This window comes from Dromiciops gliroides, chromosome 2, assembly GCF_019393635.1.
Source record: "Dromiciops gliroides isolate mDroGli1 chromosome 2, mDroGli1.pri, whole genome shotgun sequence".
NCBI classification, from domain to species: domain Eukaryota; kingdom Metazoa; phylum Chordata; class Mammalia; order Microbiotheria; family Microbiotheriidae; genus Dromiciops; species Dromiciops gliroides.
In genome coordinates this window covers 500,738,881-500,764,981 of record NC_057862.1, presented here as the reverse complement: position 1 = coordinate 500,764,981, position 26,101 = coordinate 500,738,881, and the positions used below count along the sequence as shown (strand labels likewise).

General features: G+C 37.6%; 1 protein-coding gene across 2 annotated transcripts in view; it reads right to left on the bottom strand.

Annotated features, from left to right (window-relative positions):
* The window catches only part of EIPR1 (EARP complex and GARP complex interacting protein 1), a 230,028-nt gene that overhangs the window by 171,253 nt on the left and 32,674 nt on the right, over nt 1–26,101 (bottom strand). The window contains exon 3 of one of the 2 annotated variants that reach the window (XM_043985117.1): nt 17,743–17,875. The exons of the other annotated variant lie outside the window; for it this stretch is intronic. Within the exon in view, the coding sequence (XP_043841052.1) occupies nt 17,743–17,875 (133 nt within the window). The remainder of the gene's footprint in view (nt 1–17,742; nt 17,876–26,101) is intronic. 2 annotated transcript variants of the gene reach the window in all.

Sequence of the window (26,101 nt, the reverse complement as noted above, 5' to 3'; positions counted from 1 at the left end):
TAAGGATATATTCAGAAATGAATATAATATAACAAAAGACAAATACAAATAACAATAATTTCTTAATCTGTTCTAATGGAAGGTACACTGCATGAGGGAAGAATAGGCTAGAAATTAATCTGAAGCGCAAACAAAAGGTGTCAATTTTTAAAAAGCCAACTGGAGAAAACAAATTACTGAAATAAGTATGAGTAGTATCAGCATTAATTCACAAGTCCAGAAGCTGGACTTTGACAAAGCCAACATGATAGTTTGTTCTTCATATTAGATGATTTGGTAACTGCTATTCATATGCTATATATGAGTATACTTCACCAATAGCTGCTGAAGAGAGAATGCACCATAGTTTACAACACTTCCTATAAGACACAGTTTGGTAGACTAGAAAAAGTAATAGACTTTAAGTTAGAAAGTCTGGATTCAAATCTTGCTTCTACCATTTAAAAGATCTCAAAAATCTCTCTAAGTCCCAGTTTCTTCATCTGGAAGATGAAAATAATACTACTAGTATTACTGAGTTGCCCCCTCATTCATTCTTTTTTTTTTTTTTTTAGTGAGGCAATTGGGGTTAAGTGACTTGCCCAGGGTCACACAGCTAGTTAAGTATTAAGTGTCTGAGGCCGGATTTGAACTCAGGTACTCCTGACTCCAGGGCCGGTACTCTATCCACTGCGCCATCTAGCTGCTCCCCTCATTCATTCTTACTCTCACTAATCTCCAATCTCTCCCTGACAAATGACTGTTTCCCGGCTGCCTACAAACATTCCTATATCTCCAACATTCTCAAAAAAAACCAAGACAAAACAAAACAAAAAAAAACACCAAAAACTCTCATTTGATTCTGATGACCCCTGCTAGTTATCTCCTGTATCTCTCTTCCCTTTCATGGAAAAACTCATTGAGAAGGCCTTCTGCAATAGGTGCAGCAACTTCCTTTCCCCTCCCTTCTGATACTCTTAAGATCTGGTTTCTGTTCTCGTCATTCAACAGAAACTGCTTGCTCCAATGTTACCAATGATCTCTTAACTGGCAAATCTAATAGTCTTTTATCAGTCCTTATCTTTCTTGATTTCTCTGCAGCCTTTGACACTGTCCATCACCCTCTTCTATTTGATACTTTCTTCTCTCAGTGTTTTCATGACATTGGTTCTCCTCCAACTTAACTGCTTTTCAGTCTCCTTTACTGGATCTTCTTTCAAGTTCATGACAGCTAGCCATGGGTGTTCCCAAAGTCGCTGCCCTGAGCCCTTTCTTCTTCTGCCTCCATTCAATCTCTCGGTGAACTCATCAGCTCTCATGGATTTAATTATCATCCGTATGTAGATAATTCTCAAATATATTCATCTACCTCTCTCCTGAATTCCAGGCTCACCTCAAACTGCCTATTGGACATCTCAAATTTGATATCCCATTGTCATCCCAGCATCTGTAAAACTGAACTCAGTATCTTTCCTCAGAAACGTTTCCCTCTTCCTAAGTCCCTCAACAATAATTGAAGGCACGATCATCCTCCAAGTCACCTGGTTCACAACTCAAATGTCATCTTCAACTCCTCACTCTCTCACTACCCCCATATTTAATCTGTTGCAAAGTCTTAATGATTCTACTTTCATACTATCTCCCATGTAAACAGGCCCTTATCACCTCATGCCTGGACTAATGCAAAAGCCTACAGGTAGGGGCAGCTAGGTGGCACAGTGGATAGAGCACCGGTCCTGGAGTCAGGAGTACCTGAGTTCAAATCCAGCCTCAGACACTTAACACTTACTAGCTGTGTGATCCTGGACAAGTCACTTAACCCCAACTGCCTCACCAAAAAAAAAAAAAAAGCCTACAGGTTAATTTCACTGCCTCACATCTCTTCCCACTCCAGTCCATCTTCCACTCAGCTTTCAAACTGATCTTACTAAAACACAGGTCTGACTATGCCACTCTCCTATTTGATAAAAGCCAATGACTACTTATTACCAAAGGATCAATAAAATCCTGTTTGACTTTTAAAGCCCTTTGTAACCTGGCCTCTTCCTACCTTTCCAGTCTTCTAGTACCTTACTCCCCTCAATGCACTGTCTGATCCAGTGACACTAGCAACCTTGCTGTTGCTCACACAAGATAATCCATTTCCCAAGTACATTCTTTTTCACTGGTTGTCCCATATGTTTGGAATGTTCTCCCTCATCATCTTCAATTCCCTGGATTCCTTTGAGAATCTTTTCTACTGAATAGTAATACCTTCCTTCTAAGATTACCTCCAGAAAGAGAGAAATGTATATGTACCTATACACATATATGTGTGTCTATATAATAAATATAAATTATATCTTCTTTGTATATAGTTGTTCCCATATTGTTTCCCCCATTCATGTCTGAACTCCTTGAGTATAGGAACTATTTTGTATCCCCAGCACCTAGCACAGTGTCTGGCATATAGTAGGCACTTAATAAATGTTTATTGACTTAGCAACTCACTGTAAGGAAATGTGGGGATACTTTGGATGTGTGGTAAGATTATTGGAATTTGGCTGACTCATTGGGAGGGGCCACACCTGGCCTGCCCTGAAGTGACATATGCTGCTGATGTCAGAAGGAGAAACCACTCTCCACAGGCAGTTTTGAAGGACCTCCCCTTTTGGGGGAGGAAGATTAAACACTCACTGAGGGGAGTCTTCGTCTCTTCCAGAGTCTCTTTCTTTCTGGTGGTGTGAGCAGCAGGAGCAGATGCCCCAGGTGGTGAGTTAACATAAAAGTCCTGCTTTCTTTTGAATTAGCTGAACTGGAAGTGAGTGGGGATTGTATAGACTTAGGTTAGAGCTAGGAGGATTATCTGTATTTCTTTTTTCCCTATTCCCTTATCTTTGATTTTTATTAATTTCACCTTTGCTGTTTATTTTATTCCTAATTAATAAAATCTGATCTGTTTGTGGAAAAGAGGCTGCAAGTCTCCTTTCTTATTGACCTGGGAGAAATAGCTAAAAAGGCAGTTTTGGGGGGGAGGGAGCTTTGGACTTAGAGGTCCCTCATTATTTCTGGGACCCCAATATTATGGTGAACCACTCAATTAACTCTCCATATATTAAGTGTGGCCCTCAAAGATGAGATGCATGGTTTAGGTAGGAGTTGGGTTAGATAACTCTTAAGGTCCTTTTGAATACTGCAATTCTATGTTCTACAGAATACACTTTAAATTGCATATTTGGGGCAGCTAGGTGGCACAGTGGATAGAGCACCGGCCCTGGAGTCAGGAGTACCTGAGTTCAAATCCGGCCTCAGACACTTAACACTTACTAGCTGTGTGACCCTGGGCAAGTCACTTAACTCCAATTGCCTCACTAAAAATAAATGAATGAACTGCATATTCATCTTAGCTCTGGTATCAGTTATAGTGGAACTGTACGTCCCTATATCTTTGAAAACAGGCAAATCTGACAAAGTTTATCAATTCTATGGCACTCAATACTTAGAAATCTACAATATTTTAAGAAGAGTGGCCAAATAAAGCAATGTTCCACTCTAGGTCCCTTCCTATAGGAAGCAAGCTGTGTGGTCAAAACAACAGAATTCAGGGTTCAACAGTTCATTTAAAATTTAAGGAATGGAAAACCTCATTAACATTAAACTTAGTAGGGGGGAGCTAGGTGGCGCAGTGGATAAAGCACCAGCCCTTAGTTCAGGAGGACCTGAGTTCAAATCAGACCTCAGACACTTGACACTTACTAGCTGTGTGACCCTGGGTAAGTCACTTAACCCTCATTTCCCCACCAAAAAACAAACAAAAAAACCCATTAAACTTAGTATAGTAGAGTATAAGGCTTTGGAGAGGCAGAGTAGTCTCATAAAGAAAGGAAACATATTCCTCACTCTGATGTTAGTGCACTCAACAACAACAACAACAAAAAATGGAAGGGGAAGGAAATGAGAAGGAAAAAGGCTAATCCCTCTACTGCCTCAGTCTCCTGTCTATATTATGGAGCCATTACAACTGGCTTTCTATTCAAATTTACAAAACACATGCAAGCATGATTTGGAACAGTAAATAAAAGCATTGTAAGCCTCTCAGAAAAATGTAGTGCACATATGAAATGACAGTACCATATCCTAACAAATATGATAAAGAAGTTTAATTCATACAAATCTATTGCCATAACAAGGAGACCTAAAGGCTAAAAAAACCTCCTTAGTCAGCAAATGTCTGATCTGCTTGCTAAATGAAATGCTATGAAGAGCAGCACTGGTTTAGAATACAAACTCATTTGTAAAATCTAAAGGCACTGCAAATGGACAATAAGCAGAGCCCACAGTTGAATAGGGTGTGAGCACAAGGGATCAGCCTTGGGAAATTACAATGTTCTTTTAATGACAACATGTTTTTCCCTGAAACAAAGGCCTATCTTCTCAACACCAATATGCTTCCAATAATATTGTATGGCTGCCAATCATAGAGTACTAGTCTCCAAAGAACCAAAGTTAAGGGTCACCTAAAAGAGGATGGAAAGGGTTCTCTCAAAGGAGAGGAGCATAATGGATAGGAGCAGTGGGCAACACATCAAAACAACTAATTATACAGGAGAAATGGCATAAAGAATGTTAATGGGGGGCAGCTAGGTGGCACAGTGGATAAAGCACTGGCCCTGGATTCAGGAAGACCTGAGTTCAAATCCAGCCTCAGACACTTGACACTTACTAGCTGTGTGATCCTGGGCAAGTCACTTAACCCCTGTTGCCCCGCTCCCCCCCAAAAAAAGATTGTTAATGAAATGTATAATCAAGAAATAAAATGGACTGGTCATGAAATGAAGACACTCCCCATGCTGTACTGTGTTGAACTTATAGAAGGATATGGACATGAGATGCATGGAACAGAAAGGCATTGATGGACTCTGATCAGTATTTTTGGTGGAAATACAGGTCACAGAGTCACTGGAATACTCCAAATAGAATATTCCATCTGTACAGCTTTTACATTCTTCAAAACAAAATCATTTGGGGCAGCTAGGTGGAGTAGTGGATAGAGCACTGGCCCTGGATTCAGGAGTACCTGAGTTCAAATCCAGCCTCAGACACTTGACACTTAACTAGCTGTGTGACCTTGGGCAAGTCACTTAACCCTCATTGCCCTGCAAAAAAAACAAAACAAAACAAAACAAAAACAAAAATCAGTCTATTGTCTCATGAAATCCTCACAATAACCCTGTGAAAAGGAGAATTATTGTCAACTCTATTTGAGAAATAAGGGAACTGAGGAAGTTGCACTGCAAGTTGGCAGAAAAACCAGGACTAGAATCCAAATCTTCTGCCTTCAAGTCTTGTGTTCTTTCCTCTACAATCATACAGATACTAGTCCTGGCTCGTAGCATTTTCAAGTTAAATAATTTACTGTCAGTGCAGTAGTTGACCTTGATGCAGTTTTCACCCTTGTTGAAGGCATCCAACGACATCACTGAAAAAATTCATGCTAAAAAGCATGGGAGCAAGCACACATCCTTGCTTCATTCCATTGGTGAATGGGAAAGTGCAAGAGCATCATCCATTGTCCAAAACCTGAGCAAGCATGCTGTCATGAAGCTAGTGCACAATACTCATGAACTTTTCCAGGCAACCAAATATTGCCATGATCTTCCAAAAGCCCTCACAACCTACAGTGTCAAAGGCCTTGATCAGAATGACAACCATTGTGTACAGCCCTCTGTTCTGCTCTTGGCATTTCTCCTGGAGTTGTCAGGCAGCAAACACCATATTGACTGTTTCTCGACCCTTTCTGAAACCACACTGGCTCTTGGGCAGATGATCATCTTCCATCAGACTATTAAAGACGACTCTGGCAAGAATCTTGACAACAATGACTAAGAAAGGGATATCCCTGTGGTTGTCACAAAAAACCTACTTCCTTTTCCTTTATAGAGACAGACAATGGAACATCCTTGAACTCCTGGGGGTAACTTCCTCTTGCCATATAACCCAGAAGATCATAGTCAGCTTTTGTATAGGCAGTGGACCCCCTGCCTTGCAAATCTCTGCTGGAAAAAAATCAGCATCAGGCACTTTGCCACAGGAGAGGAGCCTAATGACATTCAAAACCTCTTCTTCAACTGGAAGTTTGGCTAGAGAGGTATTGACTTCAACCTGAGGTATATGGTCAGTGGCTTCAGCATTGGTTGATGACAGTTTACTGAGAAAATTATTGAAGTGTTCAGCCCATCTCTCCAGGATAATGTCCTTATTTTTTTTAAATAGTATTTTTTCCAATAACATGTATCATGCCCTTATTACTAATCAATAAGTTTCCGTCAGCACTGAGTAACTGAGATACACTATAGATCTTTAGCCCATAAATAGTCTTCAGAGCATCATAAAAGTGGGGTGGAGTGTTACTATGAGCATAAAACTGAATTTCATTTGTCTTTTTACTGAGCCAAGAATCTTGCATCTCTCTAAGCTTCATTTACGCTTTACTTTTGATGGAGTTAAATGCTGCCTTCTTAGAGACAGAAGAACTACCCTGCTGGTAAACTCTGGAGTTCTCGTTTTTCATTTAGCAGTTTCTAAATTTCCCCAACATTTTCATCAAACCAATCTTGATATCTGCTAGTGTTCTGGCTCATATGAGTAAATATGGTGCTGTATACCAAATCTTTGAAAGCTACCAATTCCTTTTCTGCTCCACTGTCATCTACCATGTGTTAGCTCAGCTTCCCCTTCAAGTTAGCAACAAACTGTTCATCCATAGAGAAGCACACTAATCTGTTGACATTATCTTCCAGTAGTCATTTGATCTTGGGGCGCCACTTTTGTTGAATGTGAATATTTAGCTTGGAGATGATTGGTCCAGCACTTTGTGCCACATACTGCCTTTGTCACTCTCACATCCTGTCTGTCTCTTCTCCTGACAATGACATAGTCTACTGACAAAGCCAATGACATAGCTAATGTTTGCTTTGAGGGTGCAACCACAAAAAAAATTAGCATTTAGACAAACAGAAGACAGCATTGGTGATGAGAAAGTCATGAGACACACAAGTCTTGAGAAGTAAGTAAACATTGCTGATGCTGTTTCCAATTCCATTCCCCCCAAGAACACTCTGCCATGTCTGATAACCACTGCCTACTCTGGCATTAAAGTCACCCAGAACTACAAGTTAGTCCTCTTTAAGCACATTGATGATGAGGATCTCCAGGTCTTATAAATTTTCTCTTTGACCATCATCAGGGAACATATGCACTGATGATGGGGGCAACACTTTCCTGCAAGTGGCATTCACACTATCATAAGCCTGTTGTTCACTCCTTTTGGGAAGCATACAAGCTTGTTAACTGATTTGATTGCAAAACCTATGCAAGCTGCATGGCACTCCCCATCATTGAAGTGAAACCAGAAAAATGTGTAAATGTGTATCCAGCTCTGGCTTCAGTAAGCTGGTCTTCATTTGCCAGCCTTGTTTCACTCAGGACTGTATTTGGATGCTATACCTGCTGGGTTCTCTTGTAACAAGAGCTGTTTGTCTTTCAGGTTTATTGGATTTCTAGTAGTCCAAAAGCGTGAGCACATTTCATGTGGCAATGGTAAATGGAATCATTTTTGCAAAAGGGTTTTTTTTTTTTTTTTGGTATTTCAACCACAGGGTAAGAGCCCCACCTGCCACAGTAAACAGGCCAGGGTTAGGTTAGGTGAAACACAATTTTAGGGCACCTTTTCTAGTCCTTTCCTCATACCAGAAGGCAAACAACACAATCCTTAAAAAAAACTGCTCATTGAAATGGTCAAAGGATATGAACAGGCAGTTTTCCAATGAAGAAATCAAAGCTATCTATTGCCACATGAAAAAAATGCTCTAAATCACTATTGATTAGAGAAATGCAAAATAAAACAACTCTGAGGTACAATCTCACACCTATCCAATTGGCTAATATTACAAAAAAAAGGAAAATGTTGTATTTGGAAGGGATGTGGGAAAACTGGGACACTAATGCACTGTTGATGAAATTATGAATCCAACCATTCTGGAGAGCAATTTGGAAATATGCCCAAAAGGCTATAAAACTGTGTACACCCTTTGATCCAGCAATACCACTACTAGGTCTGTACCCCAAGAGATCATATAAAAGGGAAAAGGACCTACAAGTACAAAAATAGTTATAGCAGCTCTTTTTGTGTTAGCAAAAAATTGGAAATTGAAGGAATGCCCATCAACTGGAGAATGGCTGAACAAGTTGTGATATATAAATGTAATGGTATACTATTGTGCTATAAAAAATGATGAGCAGATTGATTTCAGAAAAACCTGAAAAGACTTACATGAACTGATATATGGTTAAGTGAATAGAACCAGGAGAATGTTATACACAGTCACAACAATATCATTCAGTGAAGAACTGTGAATAACTTAGTTTTTCTCAGCAGTGCAATGATCCAAGAAAAACCCAAAGGACTAATGATGAAGCACACTATCCACCTCCTGAGAAAGAACTGATATTGACTGGATAGAGACTGAAGCATGCTATTTTCACTTTCTTTCTTCCTTTGCTTTTTTTCTTTTATTCAAGTTTTCTTATACAAAATGACTAATACGGTAATGTTTTACATAATTGCACATGTATAATCTACATCTGATTACTTACCATGGAGGGGGCAGTGAGAAGGAAGGGGAGATAGGGAGGAAAGTTTAGAATTTGGAACTCAAAACTTTAAATTAGAATGCTTTTTAAATGTTTTAAAGAAATTATGGTAAAAGCCTTGTTATAAAGAGATAATAAAGATAAACACACCAATGGGTTTAAAAAACAAAAAAGGCTAGAGGTAGCTAGATGGTACAGTGGATAAAGAACCAGCCCTGGATTCAGGAGGACTTGAGTTCAAATCCAGCCTCAGACACTTGACACTTACTAGCTGTGTGACCCTGGGCAAGTCACTTAACCCTCACTGCCCTGCAAAAATAAATAAAGAGAGAGAGAGAGAGAGAGAGAGAGAGAGAGAGAGAGAGAGAGAGAGAGAGAAGGCTTCTCAGACACCCCGAGGGCTCCTGAATCTCATTGCTGCTTCAGTCCAGTGAAAAGATAACCCAATAGCCTGGGCTGCCTGTGTGTAGGGTTGGGACAATAGTTTTCAGTATAGCCATACTTGCTGTTTCATCACTTTTGTCACCACAGGACATCAAGGTAGGTAAAAATGGTAAAATGTTACAGGTGATGTGTTTTGACTCATACATAATAAGATTTAAGTGAGGTAGAGCTGCACAAATTCATCAGCCTCACTCTCTCTTCCAGAGTCACCAGTGGAAAAACAAAGTCAAGACAACTGTGGATGGTTCAGGATACAGTAGATGACCTTGGCATCTTTGATGTCTAACCAAGCTCTAAGTACTCCACAGAGCCTGCTTCTACTGCCTTCATCACCCATTGGAACAAACTGTTTACATCCACCTATTCTATTGGGGAAGTTTTCATATGCTTCAGTACACCCCATCACACTTGACCAACAAGTCTGAGGCCCCTCAGTTTCCTTCAACTATCTTAAGAGAATGTAAGATGCTTTAAAGTAGAAATCATCTTGTTTTCTTCTTAGTGTATGCCCAGGGTTTAGCACAGTGCCAGGTAAATGCTCAAGAAATAAATGACTCTCTCCCTCTGTCTTTGTGTCTGAGTCTCTCTCTCTCCTCTCAGATTTGTATAGAATGTGTTGATACATTCATTCTTTAGAAGCAACATGAAGGTCCCTCCATAAGTGGCCTAATTTTTTTTTTTGGTAGGGTAATGAGGGTTAAGTGACTTGCCCAGGGTCACACAGCTAGTTAAGTGTCAAGTATCTGTTTCCAGATTTGAACTCAGGTTCTCCTGAATTCAAGGCCAGTGCTTTATCCACTGCGCCACCTAGCTGCCTCAGTGGCCTAATTTTTAACTTGAAAAGACTACTTTTTCCAAGTCTTCTATAAAAATTCCATTATATTACACACTCTAAGTCTTAAACTCTCTATTTCCCTATTACTTATTACAACAATCTGAACCCAACAGGCATTCAGCTGTTCTAATGTCCATTCTCCCTTCTCCTGCCTCCTCTTTCACCCTGAGGCAGTACTAATTAAGTACTGATTATGTACAAATCTTAACTACTGTATTCTCTAATTTTATGTTTAAGAAATTAGCTTAGGATGTGTACATTGCCTACTTCTACACTTAAGATAGATTACAGGGGCAGCTAGGTGACGCAATGGATAGAGCACCAGCCCTAGATTCAGGAGGACCTGAGTTCAAATCTGACCTCAGACACTTAACACTTACTAGCTGTGTGACCCTGGGCAAGTCACTTAACCCCAAGTGCCTCACCAAAAAAAAAAAAAAAAAGATAGCTTACAAAATGCGATACAATTTCAAACAGGACAGTTAATTGGTTGGATGTGTGTGATTCAGCCTTATCCTCCCAAATACAGGGTCTCAATAGCCAAGGAAGGGCTTTTGTTTGATACTCCTCTTGAATCTCTCCTTGCTGCTCAGCACAGAACTGGATACATAAAAAGTAAACAACTGACTGAATTATGTATGTGTTTGACTAAATGCCTTTCACACAAAGCTAGTTTTGATATAATCTTCTCCTTTAAAAAAAAAGAATAACTATATCCGTGTAAGTATAAGATGCAGCTATAATATGTGCTACCCTAATATTCCTCTCTTTTAATAAATGTCAATAAATGAAAGATTTCATTTTTTAAACTGACAACTCACTCCAGTCCAATTTTGTAAATGTGGTTTTCAAACAAGATTTAATGTCTATGAAAATATTTACAAAATGCTCTGAAAAGTTGACGAAAGTATTTTAAATTTACTGCTTTATATAATGAATAAAGTTTTAAGCAGGAATAACTATGATGAAGCACTAAAAGTAACACTATCAAAAGAATCTCAGAAGTGACTTCCATAATGCAGAAAAAGGCTGTTGGTGCCCTCTGTTGACTTTATATCATTACACTGAAATAGTATTTCGGTAAAGGGTAGTCTGGCTCATTTGGCTCACACTTCCAAAACAATAAAATGCTAAGACTAAGAACAAGGAGTAAAACCATAGTAATGAAATTTGTATTTAATAAAAACATGTTAGAATTTTTTAAATCTACATTTTGGGGAAATAAGTAAAAAATAAAAATAAAACTACTAAATTAAAAACACAGTAGAAAACTCATCTTAAAATTAAAATCTCAAACAAAACTAGTTTAAGTATTAGAGGAATCAAAGGATTCTATCTTTTATCCTTCTGGTGTCTTAGAAAAGCACAGGAATTCTCTCTTATGGAGAAAATAACTTTTTACCTCATCTCTCTCTTAATAGTGTCACATCCTGACCCAGTTAATAACAAGTTAACATCTCTGAAACATTGTCTGAAACATTCAGCTGTCTTGATGATATACTAATAACTATTTAGTTTAAAACCAATCTGCAGTAAGGCAGAAAATGAACCATAGGGTCTAATGCCTACAGGACTATTATGTACTGAAAGTAGGACTATATGTAAGGAAAAAAGAATAAGAGCCCTTTCTCTACTTCTATTCTTGAAGGCGGAGAAAAATCCTAAATTACTTCAAATCATTCAAAAGTCTGCCTTTTTAGAGTCAGGAAATACTGACCATATCTACAGAACTGAAATCTATGGCAGCAAGACATGAATCCTAGAATTGAGCTAAGTGAGCTTCAGAATGAACAAATAGTAAACACTCCCGAAAAACAGACATCTCAGAAGATCTCTGGGAAAGAATTAGCAAGCTTCTTCAACTGAACTGCCATTTTTACAAGGGGAAAACCCAACTCTTTGCTCTCCTTGCCAACTTCCTGACCACAAAACAAAAAAAAAAACCCCTCAAACACACAAAAGGCACAACAAGTTAATTAAAAATGTATGATACTATGTGACTTTATTAGGGGATTGGTACCTTAGTCACCATCTACATGTCCTATTCTATCCCTACCCACCATTTCTTCACCATGATATAGTCTGCTAGTCTGTGGATCATGTGGCATTACAGTTGCTGCAAAATATCAAAATATGATGGTCTCTAACTACCTAAAGGGATTAAAGAAAGGAAATAATAACAATTAGAGAAGGGAAAAAGCAGGGAATCAAGGTGGATAAGAAACAAGCTACTGTAGTCAAAGTAATAACAGCATCAATGTATCTTTCAGTTCTTGGCTCTAAATCTTTGGGCCTGTAACCTGCAAAGAATAACTTTTTAGTGGTTCCTGTAAAAAAACAAAAAAAGTAGACCAAACAAAAGGTTGTCTTCATCCAAAAACCTGCTTCTAGTCAACACATCATCAGAAAAAAAGCAACACACAAGAAATGAAAATTGACAAATGTGTAGAGCACAGGACAATTCCAATCTTTCCAAATGCCTTTTAATGGCATCACAAATTAAGTCCTGAATGTTAACCTAATTTAGTGGCATTCCATTCCTACCATAGCTGCATGTATTTTAATAACTATTTTAATTTACTGAATTATGATCTTGGAAATTTATTTGAAAAATAAAGATAAAAAATGAAGTTAACTAAATGCTTCTTAACATTGTGGTTTTGTTTTTAAAATCTTTACTTTTAAGGAGTTCTAATTTTTTTTTGTGGGGGGGGGGGAGACAATTGTGACTTGCCCAGGGTCACAAAGCTAGTAAGTATTAGGTGTCTGAGGCCAGATTTGAACTCAGGTACTCCTGAATCCAGGACGGGTGCTCTATCTACTGGGCCACCTAGCTGCCCCCTACATTTTTTTTAAAGTTCATCCATATTAGAAGGAACTTCTCTACTTAATACTATGAGTAAGATAATTCCCAAGAGTTTAATGAATATAGGTCAGGAAGAGGAATAGCATGGTATGGTGGAGGGAATAGGAAATATTCACCTTGGACAGTTATTAACCATATGTCCTTGGGAAAGTCACTTAGCCTCTTAAAGGCTCAGTTTCTTTATTTATAAAATGGAGCTAACAATGCCTACCTCTCAGTGTTATGAAAATCAAATGAAATAATTTGTGAAAAGCACTTTTAAAACCTCTCAGTCTCATACAAATTTTCTCACAGTGACTCTGGCTAATCAAAGGCGAAAGAACTATGGTAATGATGCAGTCAAGTGCCTACAAGCACTCTTCTATTCGAAAAAAGAATCAAAGGTTATCACAATACCCCCCCCAAAAAAGAGGTGGTATTAGGGTGAGAAATATGTTATAATACACTTTTAAAGAATAAGCACATCTTCCTATTCTAGAAGCTGTATAAGTTTGGCTCAGAAAGCTTGCCATTTCTACTAGTAAAAATGCTACAGGTGAATGTTGGACTCATAACTTCTAAGGAAGGTCTCTTACAAATCTAAGATATTAAAAGAGAGAGGAGCCCTTACTTAGCACTCCTGAATCTGACTGTACATTCTAGGATAGTCATTTTCATGCTTGATTTAAAAGTAGTCAGATTTATCTTCCAGATAAAAGAGCAAAAAAAAATAGAAGAAAATTACTAGAAGATTAAGTAAATTGACTTTAAGAACTTATGGACAAAGCTAATAAGAAGTACCAGAACTATCAATGTATCTTGAGAAGGTTATGATTCTAAGTTTAAAAATTCAAGGTAATTTTAAGGAAAATTTATATTTAAATCTAAAGACCAGTACATTGAACTGAATTAAACTGAAGCAATTAAAAATTAGAAACAAACTAATAACTAGAAAAATTAAAACTGAAGCAACTTTGAGGTTTCACTTCAGACCCAAAGATGACAAAGATAACAGACAAGACAAATGGCAAATATTGGAAGGGATCAAGGAAAGTAGGCATACTAATGCACTATTTGGTATAGCTCTGAACTTATCCAGCTATTCTGAAAAGCTATTGGGAACTATACCCAAAATATCACTAATTCTACATACCCTTTAACCTAGCAATACTGCTTCTAGGTATATATCCCCAAAGACATCAGACGTCCATGTATAAAAATATAACAGCTCTTTTTATGGTTGAATAGAAATGGAAACTGAGGGGTTGGCTATGAACTAAGGAATGGCTAAACAAGTTATAGTATATGAAGGTGATGGAATACCACTGAGCTGAAAGAAATGATGAAGATGATGTTTTCTGAAAAACCTGGGAAGACTTGTATGAACTTATGCCACGTGAAGGGAACAGAACCAGAAGAACAATTTATATAATAACAACCATAATGTAAAGATAAATAATTCTGAAATACTTAGAAACTCAGATTAACACAATGACCAAACAATTCCAAAGAATTCATGGTAAAAGATACTATTTCCTAGAGATGGAGAGCTGAGGGATTCAAGAGTACATATTGAAGTATATTTTCTTTCTTTCCTTTTTGAATGTGGCTAATACAGGAATTGTTTTGCTTGACTATACATATTTGTAAGGAGTTTTCTTTTTCTTGTCTTTTCAGTTGGTGAAGGAGGAAAGAGAATTTGAAACTGAAAATAAAATTGAATTTTTCTTAAATTTTAAAGGAAAAAACATATTAATAAGGACATCTGAGTAGAAAAGAATCTTCCTCTCCCTTTCTCTCAATTAATTATACCTTTGGAAAGTTTAAATGTTTTAACCACCTGATACCAACTTATCCTACCTGAAGGAAAAAGTACTTAGCAAGAAATAAGCTGCCTCCTGAGGTGATTAAAAAAAATCCATACAAACCTAAGGCCAACAAATATCATTAAATGTCATAGTTTGTATAAGGTGTTTACAGGAAGAGAGGAAGAAGGAACTTAAGTAGATTTCATTGAGAGGATATTCTAATAGATGAGGTGATCTGAAAGAAATCCTATAGTTGACAACAGTAAAAGTAAATTCCAGCAAGGTTCTTTCAGAAATGAATTTTTGGTCCTGAAAAAGAGAAGTGTCAAAGAAGACAAAGAAAATGCTGAGTGGAGGCAGATTTGTGGAGAGATTTATAGAAAATAGAAAATATAATAATAGTGAATTTTTAAAATCAAAAGAAACTAATGTAGGAAAAGGGGAATAGTGTTGGCTAAATTGGCAGGAAGGGAAACAATCCCTATAATAATATTTTAATGCACCTAGAGAGTGTGAAAGAGAAAAAGTGACAGGATGGATAATAAACCATACATATAAAAACCCTCTGGATGGTTTGTGAAATGGAAAAAAAAAAAACATTTTTAGACCCTGAATAGAAAGAAACACGAGGACTTTGTCCTAACATAATTATAGCAGAAAATATAATTAAAGGACTTTTTTTTTCCAAAGCCAAAATCTTGATAGCAGGCATTATTGACAGTGACAGAGAAAGGAGAATTAAGGAAGAGATATGGTCAGTTTAGTCTCACAAATATTTAGTTTGACACTACTGGGAATCATCCCAGAGAAGCAAAGGATTAGACAGAATAATAGGCTAGAGGGGAAAAAGGTATATTTAGGGCACATTAACATAAATGTTGCATAAGGTGTTTTTTTTTAAGAAATTACTAAATAGCATTTGAAACAGCCCTGCATTCTCATTATCTGTTAGCTGCAATATTTGATATACAAACACACTTACAAAATGAGGCAAGAGTCACTTTTTATATACTCATAGTTAGTTTGCTAATTATGTGGACCCCAGCTTTCTTCACATTCTGACCATATCCTGACACCCATCCAACCATCCACCAAACCCTAGACCAGGAGTTCTTAATCTTTTTTGTGTCATGGATCCTTTTGTTGAGGCATAAGGGCCCTTTCTCAGAAAAATGCTTTTAAGTACATAAAACTTATAAGATTATAAAGGAAACTAATTGTATAGACATACTAGTTATCAAAATACTTTTAAAAACAAGTTCATGGACCACACGTTAAAAATCTCTACCCTATGTGGCAGCTAGGTGGCACAATGAATAGAGCAGCAGTCCTGGATTCAGGAGGACCTGAGTTCAAATTTGACCTCAGACATTTAACACTTACTAGCTGTGTGACCCTAGGCAAGTCACTTAACCCCAATTGCCTCACTAAAAAAAAAAAAAAAAAAGATAAGCCTTGACAAATATAACAAAAAAGGAAAATACTGGATGTTGGAGGAGATGTGGGAAAACTGGAGTACTAATCCACTATTGGTGGAGTTGTGAAAGGATCCAACCATTCTGAAGAGCAATTTGGAACTATGCCCAAAAGGCTATCGAACTGGGCATACCCTTTGATCCATCAATACCACTGCTATGTTTACATCTCAAAGACATCCCCCAAAAAGAGAAAAATACCTATTTATACAAAAATATTTGTAACAGCTCTTTTTGTGGCAGCTAAAAATTGAAAATCAAAGGAATTCCCATCAAATGGGAAAGGCTAAACAAGCTGTGGTATATAATGGTGATGGAATATTATTGTGCTATAAGAAATGACAAGCAGGATGATTTCAGAAAAGCTTGGAAAGACTTGTATAAACTGATGCATAGTGAAGTGAGCAGAACCAGGGGAATGCTGTACACAGTGACAGAAATATTGTTTGATGAAGAACTGTGAATGACAACTATTCTCATCAATGATCCAAAACAATCCCAAAGAACTACAGATGAAACATACTATCCACCTCCAAAGAAAGAGCTGATATTGATTGAACACAGACTGAAACACGCTATTTTTCACTTTCTTTCATTTTTTTCTTTTATTCAAGTTTTCTTATACAAAATGACCATGTTAATGTTTTACATAACTGTACATGAATAACCTATGTCTGTTTACTGCCTTGGGGAGTGGGGGAAAGAGGAGAGAAGGAGGAGGGATAGAATTTTGAACTCAAAACTTTACATACAAATGTTTATTATTAAAAATAATAAAAACGATAAAAAGATAACCCTTGAATGAAATGAAGGATTCTAAGAAATACAGGTGAGAAGGAATGCATTCTAGACATGCAGTGCAGAAGTATGGAAATGGCGAATGGAATATCCTGCATGAGAAACAGTAACTTCATTGATTCATAAATCTTTAAAAGTTGGGTTTTTGTTTTAACCAACTTCACACTGTTTCATTTGGGAAATGATTGATGCAATAAGTAAACGAAGCCTGACTCAGGATTATCTGGAAGATTAGGTCCAAGACTGGAACAAAGTGAAATATTTGTAGAACAAAGGGCCATTAAAAAAAGAGGGTTACGTAGCTTTAGCAGGGGAAAGACATTGTGAGCAATGGAATATTCAGCAGGCATGCAGCCCTGATTCAGTTGGGCACAGTTTCCCTGCCTCTATGATCATCTGACAGACAACAGTCTTGGAGAAGCACTAATGTGTTGAAGATTTTGTACCTAGGCAGCTAGCCTTTAATCCAAGGAGCCAATTAAGTCTCCAGGGCAGTTTCAATTGTTGTTATTGTTTGCTTTTTGTTCTCAAAGAGGAACAGGACATCAGGAGGTGATATCAAGATTTGCAGTCAATTGGGTTTAAGTGAAGCAGGGTTGTGCAAAGTCACCAGCCTCACTCTCTCCTCCAGAGCCATCTGGGTCCAGTGTCAAAGTATAGATGAGGACAACTAGAGTTGGCCCTGGATGCAGTGGTAGACTTTGACCTTTTTAAGCTAAGGTCTTTCCCAGGTTTCAGTTTGTCTGAATCAATGTCCATTCAGTGATTAAGGCTAGGTAAGAAATGAGGCAAAGAATCGCCTCCTCTTTTTTTTTTCCCCTTAAAAGAACTTTAAGAAAAAACTGATCTAGACTGACATAAGGCTTGGGGTACGAAGTGTTTCTGCCTCCTAGACATATACATACATTGAAGTAAATGTAAACTTACTTTGATTGTAGCAGGTTGCTAGCACACCTTTATCAGCTGGACTGGCACTAATGTGCCAAATTTCACCCACTTGATGGAGCAGAACATTTTTGTTTATAATATTATTTTCATCATCAAAGTCTATGATGTGGATCTACAAATATAATAAAAGAATAGATTAGGATTTCAAACATTTTCCTGTGAATCTTAATTAAATATGATTACATGTAACAAATAGAAATTTTATGATATATCTACTTTAATTAACTGTTACTCTTTTATAACACTTTTGTGATTTCATTCACAATATATTCCTCTCAAAGGCAAGGCCTTGGTTCAGTTGAATTCAACAAAGGTCCTCTATATGCCAGACCCAATGCTCGGACCTCGGGATAAAAAGACAAAAAAGAGAAACACCCCTTCTTTCAAAGTGCTTTTTTACTGAAGGGGAAAAGCATTCATATGAATGAATAAATAAATGCAAAATGTATACACAGTGATTTGAGAAGGAGCACTAAGAAGCAGAGGGGAAGGGAAAAGCTCAGAAAGGGTTACTTAGACAGGGTGGCACTTAAGCTGAGTCTTTATTATACCTGCACATTCAAGAGGTAGAGGAGAGGAGAGAGAGCATTCAAGACATGAGGATGTGCAAAGACCTGGAAGTGGCAGATAGAATGTCAAGTATGGACAACAAAGTGCAGCTTTGTTTTGCTGCACTGAAGATTTCTATAAATCAAGATACTCTATCATATGACAAATATCAATCAGAGGAATTGAAATGCAAAGACACAAACGCTCTGAAACCCTGGAGATGAGGCAGTCATTCCTACCACGGCTGCTGGTATCAGCACTGATCAAGGGGGGGGGGGGATTCTACTATATCAATCAAGAAAACAGTGCGGTATGGTGGAGAAGAGTACTAGATTGGAAATTCTTGCTCTATTTTTTACTACTTATATAACCTTAGGAAAGTCACTAAAACTTTTTTTACATTTCAATTTCCTCATCTGTCAATGGGAGGTAGAAGGAGAAGTGGATTAAATGACCCAAGAAGGTCTGTTCTAACTCTAAAAATTCTGCGACCCTGTAACTCTCCCCAGGATACTGGGTGTGTGGAATGAATAACTTATTTAGGCTCATAATTGACTATGCAAATGAAGAGGGTAAGAGTAGTTTTGATCATCCTTTATTCCACACAACTCACATAGACTAACATATCTGAGCATTAAGTTTATGGGAGAGGAAAATAGGCTAAATTAAGGTTTCCCTTGATAACTTTTATTAAAACGGGGGGAAGGGGAAGAGTCTGACAGCAATCAGTCCTCATGATTTGTTAGAGAAATGTTACATTTTGCCCACAAAATGACTCAGTAGGAAAATATCAGACAATTATTTCATACAACTGATGGCAGTCAGGCACTTTGCCTTTGTTGTAATTATCCAGCTTTGTCAATTATTAGTTTTGTGGCATTAGGCAGGGCCAGCTAGGTGGCACAGTAGATAAAGCACTGGCCCTGGAATCATGAAGACCTGAGTTCAAATCTCACCTTAGACATTTACTACCTGTGTGACCCTGGGTAAGTCCCTTAACCCCTATTGCCTTAAAAATTGGGGGCCATCTCCAGTCGTCCTGATGTATATCTTGCCACTGGACCCAGATGGCTCTGGAGAAGAGATTGAGGTTCGTGACCTTGCACAGCCCTCCCTCACTTAAATCCAATTCACTGCAAATCATGACATCTGTCATGGTCCTCTTCAAGAATGAAGGACAAGGGCAGGCAGCTAGGTGGTGTAGTGGATAAAGCACGGGCCCTGGATTCAGGAGGACCTGAGTTCAAATCTGGAAACAGACATTTGACACTTAACTAGCTGTGTGACCCTGGGCAAGTCACTTAACCCCCATTGCCCTGTCCCCCCCCCCCAAAAAAGAATGAAGGACAAAAAATAAAAAAGAATGAAGGACAAACAACAACAATAACATTAGGCAAATAAAATAAGCTCTCTAAGCCTCAGTTTTCTCTTCTGTAAAATGGATACAATAATATAAACACTACCGACCTCATATGGTAATCCTAAATAAAATATTCCATGTAAATCATTTTGCAACTTTAAATATGAATTGCTACTCACTTTAATACTTCAAGGATATGGTTTCAGGAAACCCTCTTAATATCTCAATGAGTTTCCATTATTGAAAAAATAATCATGACCTAGTAGCTAACCTTCTGATTATGAGTTAGACTGGTCTTCTGAAAACAGATGTACCCACACCGTAGGTCTTTATACTTTTACTTCTATGACAGCTTATGCCCCAATGGCCTGACCTTTGAGACCCAGTGTTATTTCCATACCTCAGTGAGCAACTAAAATCCAGTTTCAGTAGAGGGAGTTATTATTATACCACTGTACCTTGGACATAGTAGGTACTTAATAAAGCCTGTTGAAATGAATTAACCTTGTTGTAAAAGAGGCCCTCTATTGACACTGTGACTGGCTTCACCCATTTCTTTGGCTTCCTGGTGATGGTTTCTACACTGTTCAATACTTAAATGACTCATATTGGTTTAATACAAGTGCTATTTCTAGATATTCTGGGGAAAAGACAGATGAAAATCTTAAGTAAAGAATAGGTACTCAATAGACATTTACTCAATAAATAAAGAACTAAAGTTTACTGAGGAAATTTTTGTTTGTTTGTTTGGTTGGTTTTTGGTGGGGCAATGAAGGGTCACACAGCTAGTAAGTGTCAAGTATCTGAGGCCACATTTGAACTCAGGTCCTCCTGAATCCAGGGCCACTGCTCTATCCACTGCACCACCTAGCTGCCCGGAAATTTTTTTAATGATTTAAAAATCATTCTTTTGCTAACAGACGACTTCTAAGCTGCAAACTATACATGTAACTATGGCAAACAACAATCAAGTAAACCTTAAGGGATTAGTTCATTTGAGTTCATCTTAATTTTTTTAAGTAAAATTAAGCCTTTCTATACTTACAGAAATCAGAAAATCTTACCACTTTTTCTTCTTCCCAGGTTTTGTGAATTTGATGACCCCTATTTCATATGCCCAAATAAGAATAACCATAAATGAATAGTTCTTCGATACCTGAAGTGTCCTAAAGCACAAGGGCCCCTGTGCTTCTGCATATAATACAGTATCTGGTTTCATGGCTCCTTATCTGCTGATTTCATTTGCCAACTCATCAAGGAAAGTTTCCTTTATCACTTGTACAATGATTCTTTATCCATCTTCAAATCTAATTCTCAACTTCCCTCCTTACTTTAAAGCTTTCCCTATACTGATATCTTATCCTACCACAAAGATCTGAAGCCATCAAATCATCTAGCCCTCCTCCTGGACACCTCACAATTTTCCACAGTCATGGCTCTCTCTTATCTATAGAGAGGGCACTGGCTTTCTATTCTAGCATCCGGTCATAAAGCAGCTGGTTTTTGTTGTTATTCTCTAATGCTTTCTAATCATACTGTATTATTTGGCCTCAAACAGGTTTTAATGCTTTCTATTATTAAATGAATCAAGGAACAGGCCTATAAGTACTCCAAAAGACAGGTCCCTAGATCCTTTCATTGAGCAGAGCAAGAAAGAAATTTCCCACCTTACAGCCTCACAGAAGGTAGAAATAACTCTGGTAACTGTTACAATTGGCTTGGCCAAGGTCATGCTGACATGACTCTGGACTAACTTTGTACAGGTCATATAACCTCTCCATGTCTCTTGGTTGTTGTTGTTTGTCCTTCATTCTTGAAGAGGACCATGACATCAGAAAGTGATATCGTGACTTGCAGTGAATTGGATTTTAGGGAGGGCTGTGCAAAGTCATCAGCCTCACTCTCTCCTCCAGAGCCATCTGGATCCAGTAGCCAGATATACTTCAGGACGACTGGAGATAGCCCTGGATGTTTGAGGTGATCAGAGTTAAGTGACTTGCCTAGAGTCACACAGTTAGCAAGTATAAAGTGTCTGAGGCCAGATTTAGAAAGACCTAGGAGAGAATTCAAGGGTCAATGGATTGGAGGTCATGGTATGGATGAAGAGTAGGATTCTGTATGTAAAAATAGAGTGAGAGGTGAAAAACCAGTAGATTATGGTAAAATAAGGTGATTTCAGAATTACTGAACATAGAGATGGTGCATTTCTGGGTGCTAGAAAAATCTAGAAATAAAAAAAACACTCTCACCCCTAGTGTGATACAATGGATATATATTCATATTTTTTCAATGTATTATTGATTTGTTTCACTGACTTTTTTTCTCTTTTTTTTCTTTTCCCTTTTTTTTCTGCAGGGAGTGTGGGGGGTAGAAATACTCAATAAGTGGCACAGTACATAAAGAGTTGAACTTACAGTCAGAAAACCTGAGTTTGAATCTTGCTTTAGGTAATTATTAGCTGTGTGATTTGTTAGCAAGTCACCTAGCCTCTCTGGGCCTCTGCTTCTTCTTCTTTTTTTTTTTTTGGGCGGGGCAATGAGGGTCAAGTGACTTGCCCAGGGTCACACAGATAGTAAGTGTCAAGTGTCTGAGGCCGGATTTGAACTCAGGTCCTCCTGAATCCAGGGCCAGTACTTTATCCACTGCACCACCTAGCTGCCCGGCCTCTGCTTCTTTATCTGTAAAGTGGGAATGATTACCCACCTCTCAGAGATTTTGTGAGAATCAAGAGAGATAACATACAAAAAAGCACTTTGCAAATCTTAAAGCACAATACAAATGCTAACTTTTATTATTTTTCAGGTACTATTTGTTAATTTGGGATGCATTTCTGAGAAAGATGAGGGAAAGGGTTAATTAGAGAAATCCTGGTGATGGGAAAACAAAAGATATCAATACATTTTTAAAAAATGAAAAAAGCTAAGGTTGCACATAACATCAAACACTTGGAATTAATTTTCACTATAAAAAGACAATAAAAAATTTACATCTGCAAATTGTTTTCCCTAAAACACTGAGAGTGAGGAGGGTATATGATTATTCCCATTTTGCAGATGAAGAAATTGAGAAGTGAAGTGAGTCACCCAGGCTCACACAAGTAGTGAGGGGTAGAGGGAGGATTTAAATTGGGCCTCACTACTCTAAGTCCAGAGCTCTTTCTACTATATGACACAACCAGTCTAAACTCAAGTTCAAACAGAAGTTATCGATCACAATAATAAGAATTAATAATAATTAAATGAATCAATCAACAAACATATTTAACACATACTAGGTGTCAAGCTCTGAGCTAGATGTTGGGACTACAAATACCAAGAATGAAACAATTCTTACTGCCAAAAATCTTATGGTTTACCTGAGAAGTGTCTGATCACATCTGCCTACAGCAGAGGGCAGATGTTTCAGGTGGAGGGGGAAGAGGTAAAAGTTAAAATGAAAAGGGGCAGCTAGGTGGCACAGTGGATAAAGCACCGGCCCTGGATTCAGGAGGACCTGAGTTCAAATCCGGCCTCAGACACTTGACACTTACTAGCTGTGTGACCCTGGGCAAGTCACTTAACCCCCACTACCCCTCAAAAAATAAAAAATAAAATAAAATAAAATGAAAGCATAGGTAGTGGATCTGTACATTAAAAAACAAAAAAAAGAAAACAACAACAATAAAAAAACTATCCTAACACAATAAAACTAGAATCCACAAAGAACAAAGAAGAATACAATTTATGGAAGCAAGAAAGAAAAGAAATAAAAAGGTAAAAACATGGCACTAGTTTTCTGTCTTTAGAGCATACACAACATTCTTTCATATCAAGGAGATAACAATAAACAATTTTCTAAAATATTTTTATTGGCTAGGAATTCATCAAAAAATCTACTTGCTGTGATTCAAATTTAGCTTGTATGTCACCAAACACTTTTTGTTTGTTTTCAAACTGGACCCAAATGAAGGAAACAACACACACAAGCCCACATAGGTCTAAAAAGGAATGCAAACACACAGAGAGACTTTAAAGTAGTTACTCTTAAACTGTCACTTTTAAAGAGGTAAAAGTAGGTGGTAGCCAGAAATGTGAAGCAAGTTTGAAAATACTCAATGCCATGCCTCAATTTCTAAATGAGCCTAAGGTGACAAAGTAGAAATGGGCTTTCATATTAAGCTTAATCTCTAATACAATGTACTTGTTAACGTCTATATTCACAAAAAATCCATAATGGAGTTCCCCAAATACAAGTCTCACAAGAACTATAACTTCATTTGACAACAAATCTTCAAAGTCTGAAAATGTAGCATCACAAACAGCACAAGATAATCTTGTCCCCACAAAGAGTTGACAACTGACATGCTCTGCTCACCTCGTACTACAAACTCTAACTACCCTTCAAATATCCTTCACATCCCTAGAAAAATGGAGGATATTTTTCTCTAAAAATATTTAGAGGGGCAGCTAGGTGGCGCAGCGGATAGAGCACTGGCCCTGGATTCAGGAGGATCTGAGTTCAAATCCGGCCTCAGACACTTGACACTTACTAGCTGTGTGACTCTGGGCAAGTCACTTAACCCCAATTGCCTCACCAAAAACAAAACAAAACAAAACAAAAAAACAAATAAAAATATTTAGAAGATCCAAACCTAAAGACAAATATAGAATCAGTCTAACACTCATTCCAGAATTGCTATCAATTAATTTGTGATCAGTAGGTTAAAGGAATGTCAAGAAACCACAGAAATGATAGTCACTGAAAATCAAGCCAATATTCTGAAGAGAAAAGACTGGGAGAAGAAAGGGTACTGAAAAAGATGATTTCTGGTACATCCTCTTGTATCCTCTAGAATATATCCTTGCTCACATCACACATAATTTCTGATTGTGATCCACTAATATCCAAAGCAGTGTTCATTGTCTTAACAATGACTTTTGCAATCTCACCTTTGCATCTTTTCTCTATAACTTAGAGAAACCTGAGTAGTGTGATAAAATAGAAAAAGTATTGGAAATGGAGCCAGAGGATGTGGATCTGCTATTTACCACCAGTGTGACCTTGAGAAAGTCACTTGTGCTTTCTAGACTTCAATTTCATTATCAGTAAAATTAACAAATTCAATGCAATAAACATTTATTAACACTAGAAGCACCAGGTGGATCAACTATTACAAAAGTTTTATTATAATTTTACTTTATCTCTATTTTCTTTGCCTTAGAGATGAAAAATAAAAATGCACGGTGTCAACTGGTCTTTTGGGGTATTCTTAAATTCTGGTTCTTCTAGTTGCAAGGGGCTAAAATTCTAGCTAGTCTGTCTAAAATATCTAATGAGTGGCCGCCAATAAATAATAAGCTTTAGCAAGAGTTTAGACTTTTAAGCATTTATTAAGGAGAATAAGAATTTGGTGAAGAGAGAAAGACCTAGATTCATCTATCTATCTCAGGGAGCTACAGTTCTCCTGCTCCACTCTCCATGAGAGTCCTGGCGAAAGAGAGCGAGAGCACCAGGCTCACCCCATCTTCCCCCTACAAGCCAACGTCACTTCCTGACACCAAAGAAAAGCCACATGGCTTGTCCTCAGGCACCTTCTCCTCATGATGGAGCTTTCCTACAGTAAGTCTCCAGCAAGTGGCATCATTCCAATCGTTACATAGTGTTAAGTATTTACTATGTACAAGGTTCTATGAGACACATTAGAAATAGACAAAAAAGGAACATTTCTTTTTTATATATAAGAAACATTTTCCAAATTTTATCCCTTCTTCCCTCCCTCTCGTTTCCCCTCCCTGAGGCAATAAGCAATCAGACATAGATTATACATGTGCAATTATGTAAAACATTATTAAAATTATTAAAATATTTGCCTTTTTGTACAAGAAAACATGAATAAAAGAAAAAATGAAAGACAGTGAAAATAGCATGCTTTAATCTGTGTTCAATCAATATCAGTTCTTTCTTTGGAAGTGGATAGAATGCTTCATTAGTCCTTTGGGATTGTCTTGGATCTCTTTCCTTGTTTTAGGAATACAACTTGGAATCTATGAGAGGATGGATTGCAGATGGAAGAGACTGAAACAACATGCCCAAATGAGAAGCTACTACAACTTACTACAACAATCCAGAAAGGAAGAAGGCCTGAACTAGAATAGAAGCTATGAAAGTGAAGATTCTAGAGGGCTACAAGCGATACTGCGGAAGAAAAATCTACAAGACGCTAGCAATTGAATAAATATGTAAATTAAGAAAAAGGAAAGACTCATGAATAACTTCAAATGTGCAAACCCAGGTGACTAGAAAGGTGGTGGTGCCCCTAACAGAAATAGGGAAGGGGTTTTTTTGTTGTTTATTTGGTTGGAGGAGAGAAACGCTGAATTTCTTTTGGAAATAATAAGTTTGAAATGCCTATGGGACATTCAAATGGAAATGTCCAGCAGAAAGCACCAG